Here is a 24,354-nt window from a genome sequence, read left to right on the forward strand (position 1 = left end):
TACTATGTTCCTGGGATAACTGTAAAGACTGGTGCCACCTAGAAAGATGTGAAAGATGTAATAGTAGTTATATCTTCACATCTTCATTTAACTCATCAGTTTGCCAGTACAAAATAACTGCAGATTTTCATAAACATAATTAGGTGTTGATATCAACTGCTATTCTACACATGATACCTTTACTGGAGCAAATTAGCCAGCTTATAGATATTGACCTGGTAAATACTTTCCTTATAATGGCAATCAATAAAGATAATAAGCAGTTTGCATTCATCTGACAGGGGCAGGAGCACCTGTCATTGACTTACTCCAAGGCTATGCTCTCTGTCATAATAAAATCTACAGATATACCTTATGGTATATCATAATACATACGTAATGTATAATTGATGCCATGATTCTAATTAAGTTGACTCATAAAGAAAGAGAAAATGCCCTAGAAGCTTTAATATGACACATATGTAACAGAGTGAGTGCTAAACCATGTTGAAGTCCATTGTCCTGTAACACTGGCAAACTTTCTACACATCCAATGGTTTAAGGAATATCAGAATACCCTTATTTGTTTAAAAATAAGTTGCTGAATCACCACTGAATGGGCCTTTTTGCATTCTGAATGAAGCATATGTACCTAGGCCAGCATCCTGACCACTTATCAGGCAACCAATAAGGATATCAGTTTTGAGTGGGGCCACAATAAGAATGAGTTCTGCTACAAGGCCAGGCTGCAGTGCAAAGTTCCCTGTCATTTGGGCTTTATAATAATACTATCTTGTACTTCTGATAACTCTCAATAAAAAATCCATAATTCATACCCCGAAGGTTTTGGAGACAGACTATGCTTTATTCTTCCAATGATCCTTTTCTATTGGAAAATTAACTTGTGAGTTATAAATGGGCCCAGAAAGAGATTAAGGTCTGCCTATAGGACACTAAGTATTTATGAGGCCTAACTGGTCATTCGTAAACTGGGTGATATACGACCCACCAAATTACAAATTTAGTTGTGAGTAACCATATTCAACTAGGAAACCTAAATAATAAATACACAACCAGACCCATGTAGGTATGTATGGGATAAGTTCAATGAGCATGTGGCTAAAACTTCCATGACACCAGATCCCAATGTTTTACCATCTTTCCCTCCATACATACCTATAGCCTCATGGGGAATTATTTAACCTGTCAATAGAAAAAAAGAAGCATGACCACACTGTTTGAGTGGGTCTGAAAATATACTGTCAACAGTCCAGAGTGAATGGTTGCTGCATTATAGCCCATTTATAGTTGTTCCTGAAGGAGAACAATGAAAGGAAATTCTCCCAGTTAACAAAACTTTGGGTTATATTTCTCAAATGTCTACTTTGCTTTGAAGAAAAGACCTGATCTATAATCTACTTTTAGTAAAAGAAGAGAGTGGAAAAGAATATGCTCATTTCAGACTTAAAATATACAAATGAGGTTCCTAATTAAGAAAACATTAAGAAGACATACAGAGGGCCAACAGACACATGAAATGATCAGGGAAATGCAAATCAAAACTACAATGAGATATCAACTCACATCTGCCAGAGTAGAGAAAATCAAAGGCACAAGAAACAAGTGCTGGTGAGGACGTGAAGAGAAAGTAACCCCTGTGCACTACTGGTGGGAATGCAAACAGATGGAGCCATGTGGAAAACATGATGTTCCTCAAAAGTTGAAAACAGAACCCATGATCCAGGGTATTTACCCCCAAAAATATAATAACACAAATTCAAAGGGATACATGCACCCCTATGTTTATTGCAGCATTATTTACAACAGCCATATTATGGAAGTAGCGCAAATGTCCATTGATGATGAATGGATAAAGAAGATGGGGTATATACATGCAATGGAATATTATTCAGCCATAAAAAAGAACGAAATCTTGTCATTTGCAACATCATGGATGGAGTTAGATAGAGGGCTTAATGCTAAGTGAAATAAGTCAGTCAGAGAAAGACAAATACCATATGATTTCACTCACACTCATAGGTGAAATTGAAGAAACAAAACAAATGAGCAAAGGGAAAGTAAAAAAAGAGAGAGAGAGGCAAACAAAGGAACAGAATCTTAACTATAGAGAACAAACTCTAGGGTACTAGAGGAGAGGTGGGGAGGGATGGGTTAAATAGGTGATGGGGGTTAAGGAGTGCACCTGTCATGATGGGCACTGAGTAATGTACAGAATTGTTGAATCACTACATTGTACACTTGAAACTAATGTAACACTGTATGCTCACAATATTGGAATTAAAATAAAAAACTTAAAACATTATCTGGAAAACACGAGCCTACAAGTTACTTTCTTCCACGCAATGATACCCTTATATTCTTTGTGATTTACATGAAGAAAAGATGTATTTGAATTCGTGTTTCCTAGTTTTTTTCTAAGTAATTGGAGCAGTATAACAAGTATAACTGGACAATGTAACAACAGGTATCACGAACGCCACAATGGTAATCAACAAATGCTTGCTGAGTATTTGTTAGAGTCACAATAGGTTCAAGGTTATACCAGTTTTTATATGGTTGTAAGAAAATTCATCTTGGGAGTATCTTGCCCTGTGGCAAAGCACTTTCCACAAACATTCAAAGTTCATTTCAAAGAAAAGCATATAATTAAACAAACTTAGGGCAGTAAAGGTAGAGATACTGAAGACACAAACCAGAGATATCCTTCAGGAATTGTCACTAGAACTAAATTTACATAAATACATGGGTTGTCAATTACACAGAAAAGTACACTAAAAATTAATTTCACTTTAGTTTGTACCTCAATATCTATGACTATAAAAGATAAATCTGCTAAGAAATTAGTAAAACTTGAAAAAAAAAAATATGTCCAGAGTGGTAACTCCCTAAGAGAGAAACTCAGCTATTTATAACATACTTAAACTCTATTGATAATGATATGCCCATATTACCTAACCCTAAAAATGTACGAAGACAGAATATGATACAAATCTAAATCAGCCACTAATAATTTCAGTAAATCTCTAATCTAAAAGTTGAATCTTCTTTATGTGACCAGGAAACACTAGTAAGGACCAGGATTCAGGATAAGCTTGCAATTAGTATCCCAGTTCTTACTTATCATTGTTCTGTTTAGTTTCTGTAGCATATAAGGGCATATGCTCTTGATAGCTCTTGGTCTATGGTCCAAGGTCTTCTGTGTTTGGTGGTAACTCTGTCTAATTCTGAAATCTCATGTTATAAACTCACAGATACACACCACATTAGGAGTGCCAACTCCAGGAATAATAAAGGCAATATCTGATTTCCCCTCTGCCTTATTCTTTTGTTTTATTTCTTGATTGTTTAACAACTTAAGGACTGAAGAGGGATATTTTTTGTTCCATCCCCACCACCATCCCTAATACAAGTCTCTGAATTTTCTTTACTGGAAAGTGGCTTAACACTTAATTATAAATGTGACATATTTCAAAGGAACTGAAATTCCATTCAATACTAATAATATACAAAGGGCATTCACATTAATTTTATGGTACATATGTTTTTATTCATAGTGTTACAGTTTTAAGAATAGTTTTTTAGCTGAATTGAAGTCAAAAACAATATTTTACACTTAAAACATAAGCTAGAATGTTGGAGAGACTTGCCCAACTTCACACCAAGAGTAAGTCACAGAGCTGGGCTTAAATTCATATCGACTCCCAACTCTGGCTTGGGTATCAAACCATAGTACAGGTAATATTCTTGAAAAAATGAATTAAACTGCAGTCCCTTCCTTGACGTCCCCAATGGATAAGAGCATATGATCCGTTGATCAGATTAAAAAGAGAATTAACTTTAGGTACATTGGCAAATCTAATTTTGCTGTCCTAGTTCTAAGCTAGAGAAAATTGTTTTGATATTCCCTTGTTTCTTTGCTCTATCTCACTTCCCATTTCTACCTCTTTTTTTCAAAACACAAGATGATGGGGGGGGGTGGTGGGTGGGTGGGTGGGAAAGGTACAGCTAATCATGGCTAGAGAACAATGACCAACTAGTTTCTTTTTCTTCATGAATTCTTTTCATGGACTTTAGGGGAGATCCAACTGTGCAAATGAATGCTGTGTAGTCTCTATTACTAAAATATATAAATCAAGGGCATGACAAATATACTCCATGTCCTCGAATTATAAGGAAATCTTGCATTCTCATTACATAGGCTAATATGTGATTATTATTTAGACACTAATGTCTTTCAACAGTTATGTTAGGTGCAGAATTACATACGATGTCATAATATGAGAATATAACTGAGTCAGAACATAGCTTTAGCAAAACCCTCCGTAGGAAGTTTATCTCACAGCCAGCCTACTGTGGGGATTGTAAAGTGGCTATATAACAGGAATATGTTGATACCAAATTAAAAAACAGGAGAGTTTTCTACTCATTTGTTGAAAGTAACACCAGCAAGCATGTAAAACCCCACCCCTTCCTGATGTTTGCATCCTCTGTAGCCATTTTTGACTAAAAGGGAAATAGCAGACCTAGCAAAGTGTGTCTCTTACCACTCTCAGAAGCAACCCAAGGCCTCCTGAGGCCTATACTCTTGGTAAACATGACTTCTGGGTAGAGCTCACACAGTAGCAAAGGATCAAAACCCTGGGCACCTCGAGAAACGTCCTCCACCATGCTAAGCATGTGATAAGAGCTATACTGCCCTGTTGTGACTCCATTCTCTTCTCATAATGTGGTCACGGGCTTACTTGTATCAGAACCACTTTGGGAGCTTGATAGAATCAGAATTGGGATTGGGGCGCAGCCCAAAGAACTATCCACCTTGTAACAAAGTATCCAAAGCATCCCAGTAATTCTTAGGTCCACTCAAGTTTGAGAATAACTGTAGTCTTTTTTTATACAGATAGTACTTCTAGTACTATATTTGATGACTACAGTTACAGTTATTATCTCTAAAATTTTGCTGATGTATAAAAATACAGGATTTTAGTCTTTCCTAATGAGGAAAAAAAATCCAAAGGGCTTATGTTGTTTGTTAAAGAATGAATGCATATTTATAATTCAATTCACTAAAGTTTCTAACTTGCTCAAAGTCTGCCTTATTTCACCAATATGATTTGTTTATGAGGGCCAAATTCTCTGTTTCCAGACAAAGAACACAATATTTGAAATTATATATCTAAAATATAGGTTGTAATTCTAAAGTGAATATTGCGTTTATGATGTTCATCCAAAACTAAATAAAGTAATATAAACTGTGATTTGGGGCAGGGGGATTTAAGCCATACGTGGTTAAATAAAGGCAATTTTAAAAGTATTCCATTTCATGCTAACGTTTATAAAAATTGTTTTACTATTATTAATTACCATAGTCTAGGTGCCGTATTAGGAAAATTAACAACCCAGAAGTCAGGCACTAATCTGGTTACAAAAGCCAAAGTTACAAAAATTAATGTTCAGTTACTTTACCCATGGCTGATATTTGCACCAGATTAAATACTGAACTCTATTCTGAACTAAAATAACGAAGCACAGGGAATTCCTGATAGGGCTATTTTCATTAATATTTGACATTTGGAAATGTATAATAAAATCTATGCATGAATTCTTTAAAAATGTAAAGTTTCAGACAAAGAAATATGATTTTAGAATATGAAGAACCAGAAAGAATTTTTTACATTTTCTATATTTCTGCTCTCCTATTAAAATGTATAAGGAGCAGCTTTACACCATATAAAGTTTTAAAGATAGAGCTATCAAGAACATATGAAAATAAATGTTTTAAATTTATTCTTAACTTTAGTAATCCATTTTATTTATTGAGTCAGATGGCTTAATTACTTACATTTAAACACAGTGTAGAGAAGAGCTATCCAAATAATGAATTTTCCCCTATATATTTTTTCTGAGTGTGTGAAAATAAGATACTACTAGTAATTAAAAATCTTGCAGCTTGAACTTGAGGAATTCTTATATTTTAATGTAGTTTACAACTTCAGGAAAGTTGAAAATCAGCAACAGATTTAAAAATACAGAGACGAAGGATACCAGCTCATTCACTGGAAATTATTGATACTTCCAGATTAATCAGATTTAACAGATAATCATCCCTAACCTTCTTTATCCAGATCTTCACTGCTCTAACATTACCTTTGCTTTAATTTCTTTTTTTAAATATTTTAATTCAAGTTAGTTAACATGCAGTGTTATATATATTAGTTTCAAGCGATTCAGCAATTCCATACATCACCTGCTGTGTATTACCACGAGTGAGCTCCTTAATCCCCACCTCCTATTTAAACCATTCTAACCTTTTACAGTCTCATTCATTGCTTGGATTTTCAGATCAAGCATTCTGAAACTTAGCAGGATAATTTACCATAATCATCCAAAAGTATCATAATGATGACAAAAATACCTCAATATCAATTCCCTAATCATTTACATATTTTCATATATTTACTAAATAACCATTTAATGTTCATTATCCAAAACAATTGTTCAGACTTTAAGAGATATAAAGATTATGAAGCACAATTCCTGCCCTTGAAGGAACTTACATATTATAAAAAAAGAAATAGATTTTTAGAAATTACCTTAGCACAAGGTAGTTTATTATAATATTGCATTAAGATCTGTAGTTGAAGAATCTTTATTTATCCTAGGGTTACTGTAAAAGTATTATCTTGGAAATAAAGTATCAATAAATCTTTCGGTCTCACAAAATGCAGAATTGAATGGTTTACAGATTTAAAAGATTTAAATTCTACAAAATGTCTCTTTTGACATAAAGAATTGAAAATGTATCATGAATGAATGTGCAAATCACACTGAATATTACAAAACCATATAAACAATGTGAGCTTTTTTATGTATGCACACACACACTCAAATGATTCAAGATGCATATTATCAACACTTTGAGGGGAAAACTGGTATATTATAATTTTATCCCTATTCTCTATTTTTCAATGTTTTACAATGCACATATATTACGTTTATAAGAAAATATCCTTAAAAATTATCCCATATGGTTCTATGCATGGCTAACCAGCCTGGCTCCAACCAACTTTTTATCATTAGGAGAAAATAGTCTCAAAATAATTCCCTACCAGGATTAGAACTGGTTCATGTTCAGATGTTAAACTAAGTGGGATCATAAAATAATACTAGTGACCTTTTCTAAGGAGTGCACATCTAAATCAGTTGTCTCTCAGAGCACTTTTGCCCTTTGAGGGGTCGGGACAGATGTAATGGAGGCAGATATGGCATCTCGCACAAAGTCCAGAAGAAGTTTAGCCAAATATTTCACAACAGTTTTCACTCCTCAGCATGGTTAAGCTGTTTCAGTTTCTTAACCTGAAAAAATCAAGATACTGATCCCTAATTCCGAGAGACAAAATCTGAAGCCTGTATGTCAGACTACGTCCTGGCATTCAGCAGTCATTGATAAGCGTAGCAGTGAGTGTGACAATGATGATGGTCATTCTAACAAAGGCTACCTAAATGTAGCTAGTACCTAAACCGTGCCAATGGCTGTTCCGTGTTTCATGAGAATTAACTTCTTTTAACGTCATAACCACCCCATGAACAAATGCTCTTCTTATCCCATTTTGCACTTACGGTGCCTGAGGCACTGAGAAAGTAAATACCTTGCGGAAGCTCACATCTCTGTCCTAGTAAGAACTGTAATAGCAGCAGCAGCCAGTAGCATTAATGATAAGGATTATTAAACTGGTAAAAACACCAAATGTGAACAAAAGATAACGGGACTTTCTTTTGTATTTCACTGTAGAAACAACAGCGAATTCCAGAGACATCTTTCAACAATGAATAAGTATAAATCTTGCCAAGGATGACAACCTAAGGGTAATATTGATATGCTCTTTAGACTTATAAAAGCTTACTTCCTCATGGTTATATCCAGGGTTTTATCTAGACCGGTGGTGTATGAACGTCTGATGGATACAGCCCTAACTGTGGGATTCATGCTATTCTTTGTCCTTGTGGTGTCCACATGTGCTTAAAAATCTGCATTCATTTCCTGTTGCTGCTGTATAAAATTACCATAAACTTAGTGGCATAAAGCAACACAAATTAATTATCTGACAGTAGAAAAGGTTAGAAGTCTGAAACTGGTCTCACGAGGCCAAAATCAAGACATCGGAAGGAATTTGTTCCTCTGAAGGCCTTAAGAAAGAATCCACTTACTAGCATTTTCCAGTCCCGAGAAGCCATCCACAGCTCCTGGTTAATGGCCCCATTCCTCCATTTTCAAGCCAGCAAAATTGGGCTGAGTACTTCTCATGTTGTCACATGTCTGATACCCAACCCCCCCCCCCGCACCCCCTCCTCCCACAACCTCTCTCTTTCACTTATAAGGGTCTTTGGGATTACACTGGGCTCCCTGGATAATCCATGATAATCTCCCCATCCCAAAGTAAACTGTTTAACAATCTTATTTCCATCTACAACCTTAATTTCTGTTTTCCATGTAACAGCATATTCAGAGCTCCAGTGATTAGGATGTAGACACCTTTGGGGAGGCTTTATTCCATCTACCAAACAACAGAATACTACTTTCAGCTCTAGTTCTTTTCTTCCTTTCTTAAAATCTTCTGAAGTAAAACAGATATATGTACAAGTATACCTTCTGCCTCTCATCACAGAATATTTGCAGGATAACACTGATTAAATAGTTTAAATGATCATTGTTTAGATTTCTCCTTGAGTCAAAGTAAATGATACATTAGAAGAATTTTCTAAGAGTCAATTACGAGGGGGTTGAAAATTCCTTTGAGGATGCAAAGCATTAGGCAGATGCAAATTATTAGCCTTGCATCTTTAGAGTGCTCTTTATGGTAGGCATTTTCAATATATTTTAATCACATCTGTATTATAGCCTTGATGATTTTAAATATCCTAATGGCCTTCATTAAAGACTGTTTTTCTAGCATTATGTTGTAGATATTTTACTTCCTATTATTTCACTCACCTCCAAGGACCTTGAGAGCAGCAAAACTTTCTAAATGTTTACAACTGTTAGTTAGAAACAGTTGTGTCTATTTTATCCCTTGCAAAAAATGTTTCCATGTTGACCTACTAATGGTAACATTAGTTGCTTATTTTCTACTAAAATGACTTTCTATATACATGCTTACTTCACTGACTATAAAAATGGAAATGTCCACATGGGAGGATGCTTTTCTAAAATGGGTGCACACATGCAGTTGTGTGAGAATAAAATGAGTTCATTTCAGAGAGTTATAGAGTGGCTAGTAAGCCAGGCTTTGGAGTCAGGCTGTCTTGGAATCCAAATTCAGCCAGCTTCAAGCAAATAATTAACCTCTCTGAGCTTAGATTTCCCCCATGAAACATACAGATAATAGCACCTACAAAATCAGTTATTGTGAGAATTAAATGAGATAAACTATATAGAGGATTTATCGTCATTCCTGACACCTGTAAGTGCTGATGAAAACTTCATTTCAACACTTTTTTTTAAGTTGAAATGGGTCTTTGGAGGACAGCATTTGCCAGTGGGTGGGATCCCACTTCCCAGAGACATAGTAGCAGGGAATCATGGAGCGAGGAAGTCCTTCCCTTTAGAATACTTCTTTAATCCTGACTCGGTCAAGGACAGCGTCTCAGATTGGAGCTCTTGTAACTTCATGAACTCCAATACTATCAAATAGAGGTTGACCTGTGTGTCCAGAGCCTGCCCTTACTTAAAATTGTTTCAAGACTAGTTTACTTTCAGTCTGTTTATTTGTATGGTCACCTTCTCTTTATGGCAAAGAGTAATGATTTTTTCATTTATGGTACTGATATAAATGTTCCTTTAAACCATATGTAAGCTGAAAAAAAAAAGTTAGTTTAAAGAAATTTTTTTTTCTTAAACAAGAGAGTACTATAGCCAAAAATTTGAGGAAGGTTTTGTGAGAATGACTGAAATTTGCAAAACTCTGTCCCAAGGGACTGTACTCATGACTGCATTCTGAAATGAGTAGTGACTTTCTGGAACAGAAGTTATGCATCAGGAATCACCCCCAATAGTCACAGTAAACACTCTTAGCTGTAGCTCACCCTGCTAACTAGTTCTCATGACTAAATTATTGAGATCTCAGAGGCTGAAGGTTTCTGAGTCATCTGATGTTGACTTAGAGTGAAGATAAAAAGAAATAGTGCCATTCAGCTTTTCCATACCTATTTCACTTAAATACAGTCCCTGAAGGCTGGAGCTACCTTTTTATGTATTTCCTGAGCCTAGCACAGATCAGGAATACATGTTTGAAGAGTGAATGAATGAAGGATAATTAATCTGGCATAAGATAATGAAGGCATTAGTCCACTCTTTCTTGACGAATATCCTCAATCCTAAATGCCCAGAGAAAGCAATTTTAATTTTTTTAATGTTTATTTATTTTTGGGAGAGAGAGAGAGAGAGTAAAAGTGTGAGTAGGGGGGCAGGCAGAGAGAGTGGGAGACACAGAATCCAAAGCAGGCTCCAGGTTCTGAGCTGTCAGCACAGAGCCCAGCACGGGGCTCGAACTCACGAACTGTGAGATCATGACCTGAGCCTAAGTTGAACACTTAACTGACTGAGCCACCCAGGTGCCCCAAGAGAAAGCAATTTTAATTTCTGCAGTGTTATTCTCTTAAAATAATAGATACTAATTGAACTATTATTATGAGCCAATCATTCTCATAAATAATTAATATGATCATCAATATACATAATGTCTCCTGGGCATCACAGCGATCACAGCGTTCATTAGTGACAGAGCCATTAGGTGATCATGTGCTTTTTTGGCTTCAAATCCAGTGCAATGGAAAAATATTTCCTATATTATTAAAAACTGTTTAGTCTTTCTTTAGATTAGTAATAGTCTTGTATGGATAATGATCTATTCTTTATCCAAAAAATCACTGTGGATTCTCCTTTTGTTTGTAAACATTGTGCAATAATTTATATGAAGAGAGAGCAAAATTGAAATATTTATAAATGACAGGTCACCAAATAGCCAAGCAAATGTAACTTTAAAGTGCATACACAAATAGCAAATATATTAACACTAGAAAGCTGAACAAGTAAAACTGTTAAAAGTAAACACAGAAAAATAAAAAGTAGAAGAATATACACTGTGTTTTTTCCTATTTTTTGGTCACTCTACATATTTTCAATTACGTGTATGTATTATTCTAGAAAAAGAATAATAAAGTTATTTCATCTTCCAGATACAAATGGAGGATATTAAATTTCATTTACTTTTCTACCCTAATCATAGTTTTTCTATTTGCCCCAGAAGATTTTTTAATACGCTAAGTTATATTAAAAGGTTATAGACATTTTAGTAAAAATAACTAAACTACTTGTTATCAGATTAAAAGTTAATTTAATATTGGAAAATGCCCTAAATTATCTTTGTGTGACAGGTTTTGTGAATTTTTAATACTTTTTGTCATAATCAAAGAAAGCTCTTCTGCAAACCAATTTGAAAAAGAAAGCCAAAGCCAGGGCTGTTATTATCTGAGGCTAGATTTACACCCCAGCAATAGGGCCTTCAGAAATGGCAACGACTTCATTTATCCTTTTTTCATAAATTTAACTGGCTACTTTACTGTCACTCCCGTGCTACTAGCTAATCAGCAAACATCTCTTACTGTGCTTACCTCTGCTGAACGGATGCCAGAGGCTACGCCTTCCTTTCAAGAGCACCCGATCTATCAGAATAATAAAAGTCACTGTCATAGTAGTGTTGCTTACCTGAACTGTTAGCCAGTCTCCAAGACATAAAATTGTCAGTTTAAATTATTTGCATTTGTATCAGTTACTGTTTTTTCCATTAGGAAAATATTTCAGCAATAATTTATTTGGGTGACTTCTAATAACCGATACGCTTGCTTCAAACGTGTGTTTCATTGACACACATTTCTAACATGGAAACAATCTGGTTACGTCCAAGTAGTCAAATTGATATTATTTTTGGAATGTTCTGATGAATAATATGCCGATTTTTGAACAATGTGAGGTCACTTACATAGCTTACATGATTATTCACACAGTGGCAGGTTTACATAGTCTGACAAATGAAAATACCTGCAAAATCAGTTGAGATGCATACATGCTATTGAAATACCAACTGCGTGAACACACACAGTCCAAAATATTCTTATATTTAGAATGCCTTACACATGTTCCCAGTTTCATTTCATTCCTACTTTACTTTCCCCAACAGATAATCCCCTTCTGATTTTATTCCTATTTTCTCTAACACATCTCACAATCAAAGCTCTCATTTGAATAGTTAGAATTAATCATAAGGGAATTAAAGAAATAGGCATATTGTGTGTGTCTTACTCAACCTGTCAATGCCATTTTCCCTACTGTATACCCTCCTCTGTTTCTATTCTTATTATACGCCCACCTCCCTCTCATTCAAAAGATGGCCAGGCCCAAGAGCTGAGGAAATCGCACAAAAAGCAGTGTTACCGATCTCGGGCTTGAAAGAACCATCCTCTCAAGAACTGCTTGCCCTTTAACAGGGATGAAAACGTGGTGCAAAAAACCCTCTTTCTCTACCAGTGTTCAGATGACAATGCATTCCATGGTTAAATGTGTTCGTGAAGTATTGGATTAGAGAAAACTGAAGATACATAGTTGCAGAAATTTATCAGACCAGTATGGAATGTCCCAGTATGCACATTCAAAACTTATTTCACAGAACACTTTCTCCAAGGAACACATATGGTACACAATACAGATTGAACAGCACAGTACTAAAAAAGAAAGCCCTGGAAGCATGAGCTCAGGTTTTCCAGGTATTGGCCATCAGGTAAGAGAAATTATGAATCACCCTTCATAATCTCCCACGTGGCCCACCATTTTCACCTAGCAACAGGCATGACAATTATCAATCACAGAGCACCTACTATGCTGCAAGTATTACCAAATGTTCTTTCCTCTTTTCATCATGAGTACAGAGAGGTCTTGTAACAGAATTACCTAAAGAATGAGGAGCCTAGGTTTTTATATGTACCAGTTGAGAAAATTGTTCTAAGGAGTCATAAAGCAATAAAATATTTTAACGTAATAAAATGAAATATGAACATACTTTTTAATGAATCTTCTATATTCTCCTAAGCAGAAGCAGGAATGAAATATGTGTTAATAGCTAACTTCACAGCAGACTGGTCCTCACAAACGAAATAGAAAAGCTCTCCCTTTCTTTCTATAATTACACGTGCTTTCTAATTACCCATAGGTTACTCTCAACCAGAAATTTGCTTAGGAGAACCTTCCTATTATTCTTCGGACCCTGAAAGATTGAAGTGAGACATTATATAGATTTATACTCTATTAGGAGTAAACTGCTTAGACATAATTCAAGCAATTCTGAAGATATCACTAAATCTTTACCTATATAACTAAATCAATTGTTATTTTTACTTGTATGCTATTCGAAATGCCTTCATCCCAAAAGCTAAGAGACTTTGAATCCGCTATTATCCAGTTTTTGTGTGTGTGTTGGTTTTCTTCTTTGCAGGGAGGGGCAGAGAGGATGTATGATAATATACTTTATAGTTGTAGGCTAAATCTTCAAGAATAAAGAAATGAAAATTAATCACATTTTTATTTTATTAACGTTTATTTATTTTTGAGACAGAGAGAGACAGAGCATGAACAGGGGAGGGGCAGAGAGAGAGGGAGACACAGAATCTGAAACAGGCACCAGGCTCTGAGCGGTCAGCACAGAGCCCGACGCGGGGCTCGAACTCACGGACCGTGAGATCATGACCTGAGCCGAAGTCGGACGCTTAACCGACCGAGCCACCCAGGCGCCCCAATCACATTTTTATTTTAAAAGAATATGATGTAAAATTCTTGGGGCGCCTGGGCGGCTCAGTCGGTTAAGCGCCCAACTTTGGCTCAGGTCATGATCTCGTGGTTTGTGAGTTCGAGCTCCACATCAGGCTCTGTGTTGACAGCTCGGAGCTTAGAGCCTGCTTCAGATTCTGTGTCTCCCTCTCTCTCTGCCCCTCCCTTGCTTGCGCTTTGTCTCTCTCTCTCTCTCACTCTCAAAAATAAATAAACATTAATTATTTTAAAAACTGAATTCTCAAAATGGGAGAAAACTGTTCTTTACCCATTAACTAGTTTCCCTGAAGACAAAACACAATTTCACATATAAAATCACATAATTTGTTTTCCTGGCAGACCATAGGTTTCATCCAGTTCAATCTGTAGAGAATAACCAGAGAAACATGTTTGAGATATTATTGTGTTTAATAGAACAATTAGAAAGGTTAAACAGGAGAACAAAAAAGGACCTTTACATGAAGCCCTCAATCTTGAGATTCAGATGTGACACCAGAAATACAGACAAGGAATCCTGTAAACACATTCCATCTAATAAAAGTGAAATTTGAATACTGAAGGTATTAATACCTGCCGTTTGCTAAGCGCCTGCTACAAATGCTCCAGGCATTTTACATACAGAATTACATTCAATTATATCAAAAATAGATATGTTTCTTATCTCAGATATAAATAAATTGGATTTTAGAATTTTTTTAAGTTATTTATTTGGAGAGAGAGTAAGCATGAGTGGGGGAGGAGCAGACAGAGAGGGAGAGAGAATCAGAAGCAAGCTCTGTGCACTCTCAGCGTGGAGCTCTAAGTGGGGCTCGATCTCACAAACCGTAAGATCATGACATGAGCTGAAATCAAGAGTCCACAGCTTAACTGACTGAGCCAGCCACTCGGGTTCCCCAAGAAATTGGATTTTAGATGAGTAATTTGTTTAAAATTATACAATAAGTGACAGTTTCAATATTTGAGTTGATATGAATAGTTACAGATATTGATATAGAGAATCAATCCACAAACATAGACATATTTAGTTATCTTGAAAATATATTTACGGTGTTAAATTGGAAAAATGTATAGGAAAACAGGTGAGAGATTAGGAGAATAGGTGACTGTTCTATAATACAATAAAAATCTTGATATATTTTAAACTGCAATTCTATATGTATATCCAAAGATCTATCTTAAATTTCTTTTAAGGGGCACCTGGGTGGCTCAGTCAGTTAAGCTTCCTACTTCAGCTCAGGTCATGATCTCGTGTTCGTGAGTTCAAGCCCCCAGTCTGGCTCTGTACTGACAGCTCAGAGCCTGGAGCCTGCTTTGGATTCTGTGTTTCCCTTTCTCACTGCCCCTCTGCCGTTCACACTCTTGTCTCTCTGTCAAAAATAAATAAAACATTAACAACATTCCTTTAAAAAGGTTGTGCATGCTTTTTTTTCATTGTAACATCTTATACTGTTTAAAACTAATAAAACATTAGATATTTTCCTTCCTATAATATTAATGCAAAGGTAACAATTAATGATTCAAAGAATAAATTTTGTGAGAAAATTCATTTACCTGGAAAGACATTTTAAATATAGAAAGCAAACTCTTGTTACATTTACTCGTAGAACCACAACAGGAAAGTTCAACTTTCATGTGGTTATAACATGAGTGAGTGGAAAGTTTCCAACTTCGTCATGTGGTTTAAATAAACCAAGTTACTATATATTTCTTCTGAAACCTAGGACCTTTTATACACAGAATTTTCTACTCAAATTAATCCAATAGAAGATTTAATAGCATTTAAAGTTGATTCTCCCCAAATAAGTATATAAATATAATACAATTCCAATGCAATGAAAGGCATCTATTTTTATTGGTGCAGATCCAGCAAATAGAAGATGGCTCATGAGCCAGAAATTCTTGGGATCCTGGCACCAGTCTCTTTCAGGTGCCAACAGCTCATTCTTCCTGATTCCCCAGCTTCCTGATGGTTATAAAATAGCAGATGCCCCTGGCCACTTATGAAAACTGGTTCCCATAGCCTAGTTAGGAAAATTATTCCTGGTGGTCCAGACTAGAGATCGCTCCCAAATCCTTTACACCAAATATGTAAAAGCTAATTTCCTATATCAAAGTTCTTTCTGCCTAAAATGGCTAGATTGCTGTCATTAAGTGTCTCCAAATCAAATGTTACACAATATTCCAATTGTTTCATGGAAGGGGGAGAAGTAGATAAAATAATCTAACGTAAGTAATGAAAAACTAATAATAAATAAGAAATTTATGGGATTTCTTAAATAAGAAAATTATGGAAAAGAAGATCCCTCAGGGGGCACCTGGGTGGCTCAGTAGGTTAAATGTCCAACTTTGGCTCAGGTCATAATGTCACAGTTCATGAGTTTGAGCCCCGTGTTGGGCTCTGTGCTGACAGCTCAGAGCCTGGAGCCTGCTTCGGATTCTGTGTCTTCCTCGCTCTCTGCCCCTCCCCCACTCATGCTCTGTCTCTCTCTCTCTCTTTCTTTCAAAATTAAACATTAAAAAAAATTAAAAAATAAAATCAAATAAAGAAGATCCCTCAGGAGAACTTTCCTTAGCAGATATTGGCTTGGAAATAAACAAATACATGAGTGGAACAGAATAGACAATTCAGAATGCAGATTCCAGGATACATGAGACTTTGTGGTATGGCAAAAATGGAATAGATGACACTTGAACAATGTGGGGGTTAGAGGCATCAACCCCTTATGCAGTCAAAAACCCTCCTATAACTTGTGATTCCCCCAAAACTTAACTACCAATAGCCTACTATTGACTGGAGGCCTTTTCAATAGCATAAACAGTCTATTAACACAGATTTTATATATGTATTATATACTATATTCTTACAATAAAATAAGCTAGAGACAAGAAAATATCAACAAAATCATGCAGAAGAGAAAATACACTTACAGTATTATACTTTATTTATTAAAAAACAAAAAACGTGTATAAGTGGACCCTTACAGTTCAAATCCCTGTTGCTTAAGCATCAACTGTATTTCAGTTTACTGGGAAGAGTATGGTTCATTTAATAAATGCTGATTTCTCAGCTGGCTTTAAGTTTGAAAAACTTAATCCCCCAGAGGGACTGCGATACTAGCTAGTAAGTTATGCTACTTTTATACCTCCTCTTTCTTCTTGACTAAGATTAAATGTCATAAGCATTCTCTCTGTAGGCCTTGATTTAAATACATTTTTAAAATCTGCTAGAAGTAATATGCTATCAATTTTTAAGGAAGTAAAAACATCCTATTAAAACTATTAAAAAACACTATTGTAATTTTATGATTAATACAATTTTATAACTATATAATTCAAAATTCTAAACTTCTTAATAGTGCTTAACTCTTAGAATATTAACCTTTGAGTGAATTATTTCCTCACCAACTCTAGGGACTTTAAATTTAGAGACAAAAATAACTGCATGGATTTTCTTCAATTTCAGTAATCAAGTGAGATAACTCCAAATATTCTTATCAGGAGAACCACTAGACTTAGAAGGCATCCTATTCTCAGTGCATAAAAGACCTGATTCACAGATTGTTTAACTTTCGATGAAAGATGCAGAATAGACATCATCTTAACAATAACTCTCTAAAAGGGAAGAAGCTTATGGAAACAGAAGAGACAGTATTTGAGAAATACAGGTATTCTAGCCCCAAATGTATTTTTTTCCTCCAAAAAAAGAGAAAGTCATTCAAACTACCTTACCTAAAAAGAATATGAGTGTAAAGATACCACAGTCATCTTATGGAGACCAGATCAGAAAAACAAGTGCAGGTGGCCTGGAAATGGAAAGTCGGAAACTAAGACTACTCCCTCTTTCAGTCCTCCTTAATTCTCTCCATTCATCTTGCTAATGATCCATCGTGGACAAGAGTCAACTGGCTGTCATCCTCTATTGTGTGTCATTAAACATTATCCTTCCCCCTTCCACTGACAACAGTCTTATTATCTCTTGTTTGAAAGGAAAGAAAGGCTTTGTTGAGTCCAACAAATCTGTAAAAGCAGACAACACACATCACTGGCCAGTAAGCAAAGGCAGCAAGCTGCCTCTTAAATGCCTATACTTGACCCAAGTGACTATTTCCAGGAATCTGAATGACCCACGGTTTTACCCATTTAACACAAGCACGGATGGATGGGACATGATAAAGGATGGTTCTCAGTCTATAGATAAGTGCCTGGAGTAGTGAAAGTTTTAAACTTTTATTGACAAGTGATGAGAGAATTAAGGAAATTATCTCATTAACTGAAATAAAGGTAGAATTTTGCCTCAATTTTATCTCACTGACTTTCTCATTAGTGATGCAGCAGTTCACTAATTGTACTAAAAATGCAGTTGTCTCCTGAAACTTTTAATCAGTCTATTAAATCTAAATAAAATGTGATCAACCAAGGAGGAAAATGTGTAAACCTTAGGGATTTTGCACAGTCACAAGAAATACTCTACAAGTTGTCATTCTAGTGACATGATTTTACAGAATCATACCACTTTGATGTGGTATGTTTCTTTCCCACATCTTTGATGTATTTCTCTGCTCTCTAAACTCTTCCTAAAAAGGTATGATGACTTGGAAGTTACAACTTTAATAGTTTAGACAAGTTCTTGTAGGAAACGAAATAACACAATGAATTATTAAATATTTTCATGTAATTATACTGAACCATATAACTTCTTGTTCAAAGTAGGTGCTAATTTGATGCTCTCACCTATCAAGGTAATGTGATATCCATATCATATGAATTCAAAGTAGTAACACAATTAGTGGCAGCTATTAAAAGAAGGCCAAAACTTCAAGTGGTCTTGACACTATGTTATTTTTCTGACAGTTAGGCATGATCCTTTCTATGGCTATATTAGAACAAAAAAAAATGAGTGAAAATATTGATCCTAATCAAAGGATGATGCTTAGTCTTCAGCACGGATCATAACCCCAAAATGAGGCACATGGCAAATGAAATTCCAAGTCAGAAACTATTCTTGTACTTTTTTAGTATGTCTTCTTTATAAAGCAGAACACATAAAAAATGAAGCATGGGAATTACTAATACAGAAAAGCAGAAGAGCTTAAAAGAAAGGAAAAGATGACAAAGTATGATAAAACATAACTTATTTTAATTAATTGGATACAAAGGAAATCTTGTAAAAGACCATACGTAAGGCATTGATAAATCACTTCTTAGGATTATAAAGGGAAGTGGTCTTTCTGGATTATTTCAGTGAGGAGCACTTGAAAACAACAAAGACATTTCTATTCAGTGGTAAATGTCTAAAAAAAATCATTCTTTTTATCTGAGTGAAAAATAAACACAAAGCGGGTATAATTCCATATAATATTTGGTATTTTTACCACCTGGACTATTTCAATGTCTGCAGTGAAACTTGGATACTATTCTTTATATTTAGAATAGGAAAGAATTACAAGGCCATATGACAGCTTATTTTTAAATAATAACTTCTGGAATGTTTGCCCTTCCTATTCTTATTTCATAGCTGTCTCTAAAATTACTGTATGATATTACATAATATATAAAGTAATAAAATAGCAACTGTAACTTAGGTAATCAGGTAACAGCTATTTAAATTCTTAAAACGTGTGACTTATATTTGGCAGGAATGATATTCTTTACATTGGATTTTTTTTAACCAAGCAGTAAATATTTGGGTAGATTCTCCATCTTCTTATAATTCAATGAATGATCCCATAATTTTCAGTTTGATGCTTACTTTTCCACATATATTTATATTTTTTAACTAGATCATAACTGGTACTGTGATATGGGTAAATAAAACATGCTCTCAATTTGTCTTAATCATTCCCATTTTATTCTTTCCTGTAAATGCCCTAGTCTAAAGCCCTTTTAATCACTCTATCCTTAGTTCTTCTCATTGTGGGTTTTTTTTTTCTCCTCTCACAACTATTACCCACAATATTTCCCCAAGGATATAGCACTATCTTTCTACAGGAAGCCATATGCCCTAATTTGTTTCATGTGGGAACTTGATGGCTTCATTCAAGTTTTCCCCCAATTTTATTTTATTTTCTCCATAAACAGAGAGTTTGTTTTCTCCAAAAAAACTCTATCTTTTATATGTAAATATTACACTATTGACCAATGACCTAAGCATTAAAATAATAGCTAACATGTACTAAGCAATTACTATTTGCTCTGGCACCCTGAAAATCACTTCACACGTATTTTCTCTTCTAATCCTCAAAAAGACTCTTTTGAATAAGGATTATTATTGTCTCCACTTTTGCTTTTTAAATGGATAAACTGAGGTAATAACAGATTTAGTTATATGTCTAAGATTGAACAGCAAATAATCAATAAAGCTGGACTGATGTGAGGCAATCTGAGTCCATAGGCCTTCAAAAGTAGGGCATGATCACCTACAATGTGTTCAGATAGATGTGGTGAAAAAGTTCCCCCTGGTTCTCCAAGTACACACCACATACACTGCTGTTTAAGTCTGGAACCCTAAGCATTAGATATTACAGAATTATTCCCGTTAAAATGAAAACGCCCTAAGAGAGCTACCTCTCTTTTAAAATCTCAGCAAAAGCAACTTTATCTGAACGTTTCCAGCTGGTCTGAAGAAGGCAAGTTTTACCAGTTGCCAGAACAAGAACCAAGGTATTTTCTTGGAAGGAGAAATCAAGGTTATTTGCTATGTTAGAAGACTGAAGACAGAATAAAAAGCTTCAAATCTTCAAGAACTTCATGACAGAGAGAGAGACCCAGACAAACCGTGTCTCTCACAAGTTATACATAAGCATCGAGCACATGGTGAATCACGGTAGATGCCTTCTGGGTTTTTTAAAAATTTTTTACTGTTTATTTTTTTGGGGGGGGGGGGCGGAGAGAGAGAACACAAGTGCACAGGGGAGGGGAGGCGACCCAGGGAGACACAGAATCCAAAGCACACTCCAGGCTCCGAGCTGTCAGCATAGACCCCAACGGGGCTCAAACCCAGGAGCCTTGAGATCATGACCTGAGCCGAAGTCAGACACTTTACTGACAGAGGCGCCCCAGATGATTTGTTTTTAAGCTAATTATGTATTTAACTCCCTTCATAAAAGGCATCAAATAATATTAATAAAAAATACACAAAAACTACGGGGTGGGTAACAGTCTGTGCTTTAATAAATAAACAGTCCTTATTGAAGGTAGTAGTTAAATTTGTTTCTAAAATCACTAGGTTTGGAATAAAGCAAAGAAAGAATTTCTCATTTGGACATTGGTGGCCAGTATCTAGTTAAACATAAACCAGAAAAATACATTTCTAAATAGAATTTTCATCCACTATGCACATTTTTACATTGTTTTAGTACTGGGTATCATATCTTTCCTGCTTCCATTAAAAGACAAGTTGGATACTCACAGTGTTTACCATTTTATACTCACATAACTACACAACTTTTGTAGGGGGATAAAAGGTTGTTGGTGACGTGATGAATAGATGATCTTCAAATAATAATTAGTTATGTGACCATGGGAAAATCACTACTTGGGTCTCAGCTTTCTCTTCTCTAAAATGAAGCAGTGAACTAATTTCACCACAACGTGCCACATTAAGCTAAAATCTACCATGCTGTGGTAACATTTGTCCAAAGCAGACAGAAAGGACACACAAAAAAGCTCTCCATATATGAGAAGAATTAATCAGAACTACTCATAGAAGACAACCCATGCCTAGGAAGAGGCATGGGTTAATACCAAAAGTCAGCTCCTTGTAAGAAAAAAAATGTAATTACCTTGGCCAAAGGAGGTAAATGAAGCAAGTGATAAATACCACATTGGGAAGGAGCAAAGGAGATGGGGGAAATCACACAGGAGGCACAGGAATAATCAGAACTAAATACTGGGTCGCATCACTCTAGCATTATTCACAATAGCAAGTACCTCAAAGTATTACCTGACTATCGAGGGGAATAAAAGTCATTTTCTGGCTAAACCGTTCAATCATGAAGTTTGCACAAATCGTAGCCCATTCTATTTAACTAAATTGTTAAGCTGAAATCATAAATGTTAGCACATCAAGATATCGTGGGCTCTAATTTTTTTCTTCTCATTTAAATCACAAACATGCTTCCCATTTTAAGAAACGCAGTCTTTTAAAATGTATTTGTCAAACATGCACACTATCCAAGAGAAGCAGCATGACCTTTAAAAATGCTAGGAAGCTATGGAGAATTCTATTCGGCTAATTAGTATTTTCAGATTTTCTTGTTGTATTTCTCACTGTGAACAACTCCAGTAATCTTAATACCCAAGTGAAGGCTTTTTTTTTTTTTTTATTTCAAAACTGGACACTTTATAATCAATCATTAGTTCACAAATCCATTTAAAACACTCAAAAAGAACTGAGTACAACTGCCTTAACATCCATTTATGTATTCAACCACACTGACTGCTTCTCCTTTGACCAAGGTAGCAAAATCTGCGGAGTGAGGGGTCTCTACCCAGAGTAGCCCGTCCGCTAAACGGATCCCAGCCCATCCCAGAAATTTACCGGGTTGGATTCTGAAAGGCTGGGCAGGTAAACCGGACAAGCGGTTTTGCAAAAAAAAACCCATGCTGACACAATTTTCAGGACGCAGAACTTTAAAACACGCGGTTAACTTTAAAACCCATTCCCAGGTGCCTGGAGAAACTAGAGGGCCCTGTCCCACGCGCTCTGGAAAGTTCCAGGCACTCCGAAGTTGCGGACTTTGACGGGACGAACGAGAGGCGCTCCCACTTCATCCCGGACAGACCGCCCCTCCAGAGACCACACTCCCCTCCCCCCACCCCCATTACAGTTGGAGCCCGGTCGCCAGCCGAGCGGCAGACGCGGCGGGAAGAAAGGGGCAGCTCCGGTGCCCCGGTTCCCGCCGCGCGCGGGCGTCAGCAGCCCGAGTGCAATGATCGCCGAAGGGTGCGCGCGCAGTCTCCGCCGAGCCCCGGAGCCGCGCGGCCGGCCTCGCCCTCCCGCCGCCCGCACGCGCGAACACCCACCTGGGGGCGCTGGGCTGCCGGGGGCCCGCTCCCGGCTCGCGCCCGCCCGGCCCGACGCTGCAGGCAGCATCGCGGCGGCTGAAGCCAGGCAGCCTGCGGACAGGACTCTGCTGCCCGAGATTCCCGGCGAGATCGTCTCTAGACGCCCCCCTTCGTCAGCCCACCACGGGCGGGTCTGGCCGCAGGGCCCGGAAACGCAGCCCGTGGGCTCAGGCCACAGGGTCACCACGAGGCCTTGCGAGGGCGCCCTGAGGAAGTGAAACTGCCCAGGAGCTTGCGCTTGCCTGCTTTTTAGGCAGCTCTCGTTTCTCCTACACTCTCTGGGCCTGTTCACTCCGGAGATCTTAGATCTGCGATACCTGTGACTCCAGCTTTTGTCCCATTCTAGGTCTTCCACTTTGTCCCCACTTCCGGGAAGAAATAGGGATACCAGATGTAGACACTTGCTGGGAAAGGGGAGCGATAGATACAGATATATGGATCTGGTTATATAAATAAAGATACAAAGATGTAGATGCAGATATACAGTTGATTTTTTTTTTATATATTTCATTTTGCCCATACTGTGTAGGCTAGATTCATAAATTGCAAAGTGATTTTAAAAACCGTATAAAATTTATTTTCCTCTCCTGCTCCAAGTCAGAACTGGTAAAAAATAAGACGTGGATTGAAATAGATTCTCCAAGTAAGGGTTTAACTTTGCTTGCTTCGAAGACTGAGAAATACTCAGACTTCGCCCAGATCCTTAATATAAATGCCCCTTCTTCTCTCAAGGTTCTCTAACTTAGTAATTTACCTTTTGAAATTGAAAATATTTTTGAAGATCAAATTGAAGATTTGATAATAGTTCATGGTTTAAATGTTCCTCTCCCTCTTTTTTAGAAAAGAAATCTAAAAGGGAGAGCTGTGTAGCCACTATTTATCTCATACAGTCTTTTTTAGGAATACCATAAATATCAAAGTATCCAAAATGTTAACTTTTCCACATAACTCGATTAGTTTTTGTAGTTTATGCCACGATGAAGAAAACTTAGAGAAATATGTGAAATGTCAGCAATTTTGAAAACTGTCACGTACATTTCTCTACTTTCTGGTAGTTCCTTTAATGTCGTTATCAACTTTAAGTTGACTTTCTTTATTGGAACTAACATAACAAGAGACTATCTAATTTATCATATTGACAAGTTAAGTGTATAGTCTTCTATAAATACCTGTTTACTAAGAGAGCTCAGTACAATAAAGACAGAGGGTTTGGTTTGCAGGGAACGTACAAACCCTTGCTAAATATTTTCAGAATTCAATTCTAACTAATGTGTACATCTTTTTTAAACAAGCCACTGTGGAGACAGGGTCCTAACTGATACATTTGCATGTGTGTTTGTGTGTATTATATATACATATCTTACATATATGTGTATGTGTGTGTTTATATAAAAATATATTCATTCTTCACAAAA

At 36.4% G+C, this 24,354-nt stretch overlaps 1 protein-coding gene across 1 annotated transcript in view; it reads right to left on the reverse strand.

The window, feature by feature from the left end:
• The window catches only part of BANK1 (B cell scaffold protein with ankyrin repeats 1), a 312,636-nt gene extending 288,887 nt beyond the window's left edge, over positions 1-23,749 (reverse strand). The window contains exons 1-2 of the mRNA XM_053900708.1: positions 23,694-23,749; positions 22,898-23,343 (exon numbers count right to left, since the gene is read on the reverse strand). Coding sequence (XP_053756683.1) covers positions 22,898-23,343; positions 23,694-23,749 — 502 coding nt within the window. The remainder of the gene's footprint in view (positions 1-22,897; positions 23,344-23,693) is intronic.
• Positions 23,750-24,354: the final 605 nt, after the last annotated feature.

This window comes from Panthera pardus, unplaced genomic scaffold (genome assembly GCF_024362965.1).
Source record: "Panthera pardus isolate Hobbes unplaced genomic scaffold, ASM2436296v1 HiC_scaffold_13, whole genome shotgun sequence".
Taxonomy (NCBI): domain Eukaryota; kingdom Metazoa; phylum Chordata; class Mammalia; order Carnivora; family Felidae; genus Panthera; species Panthera pardus.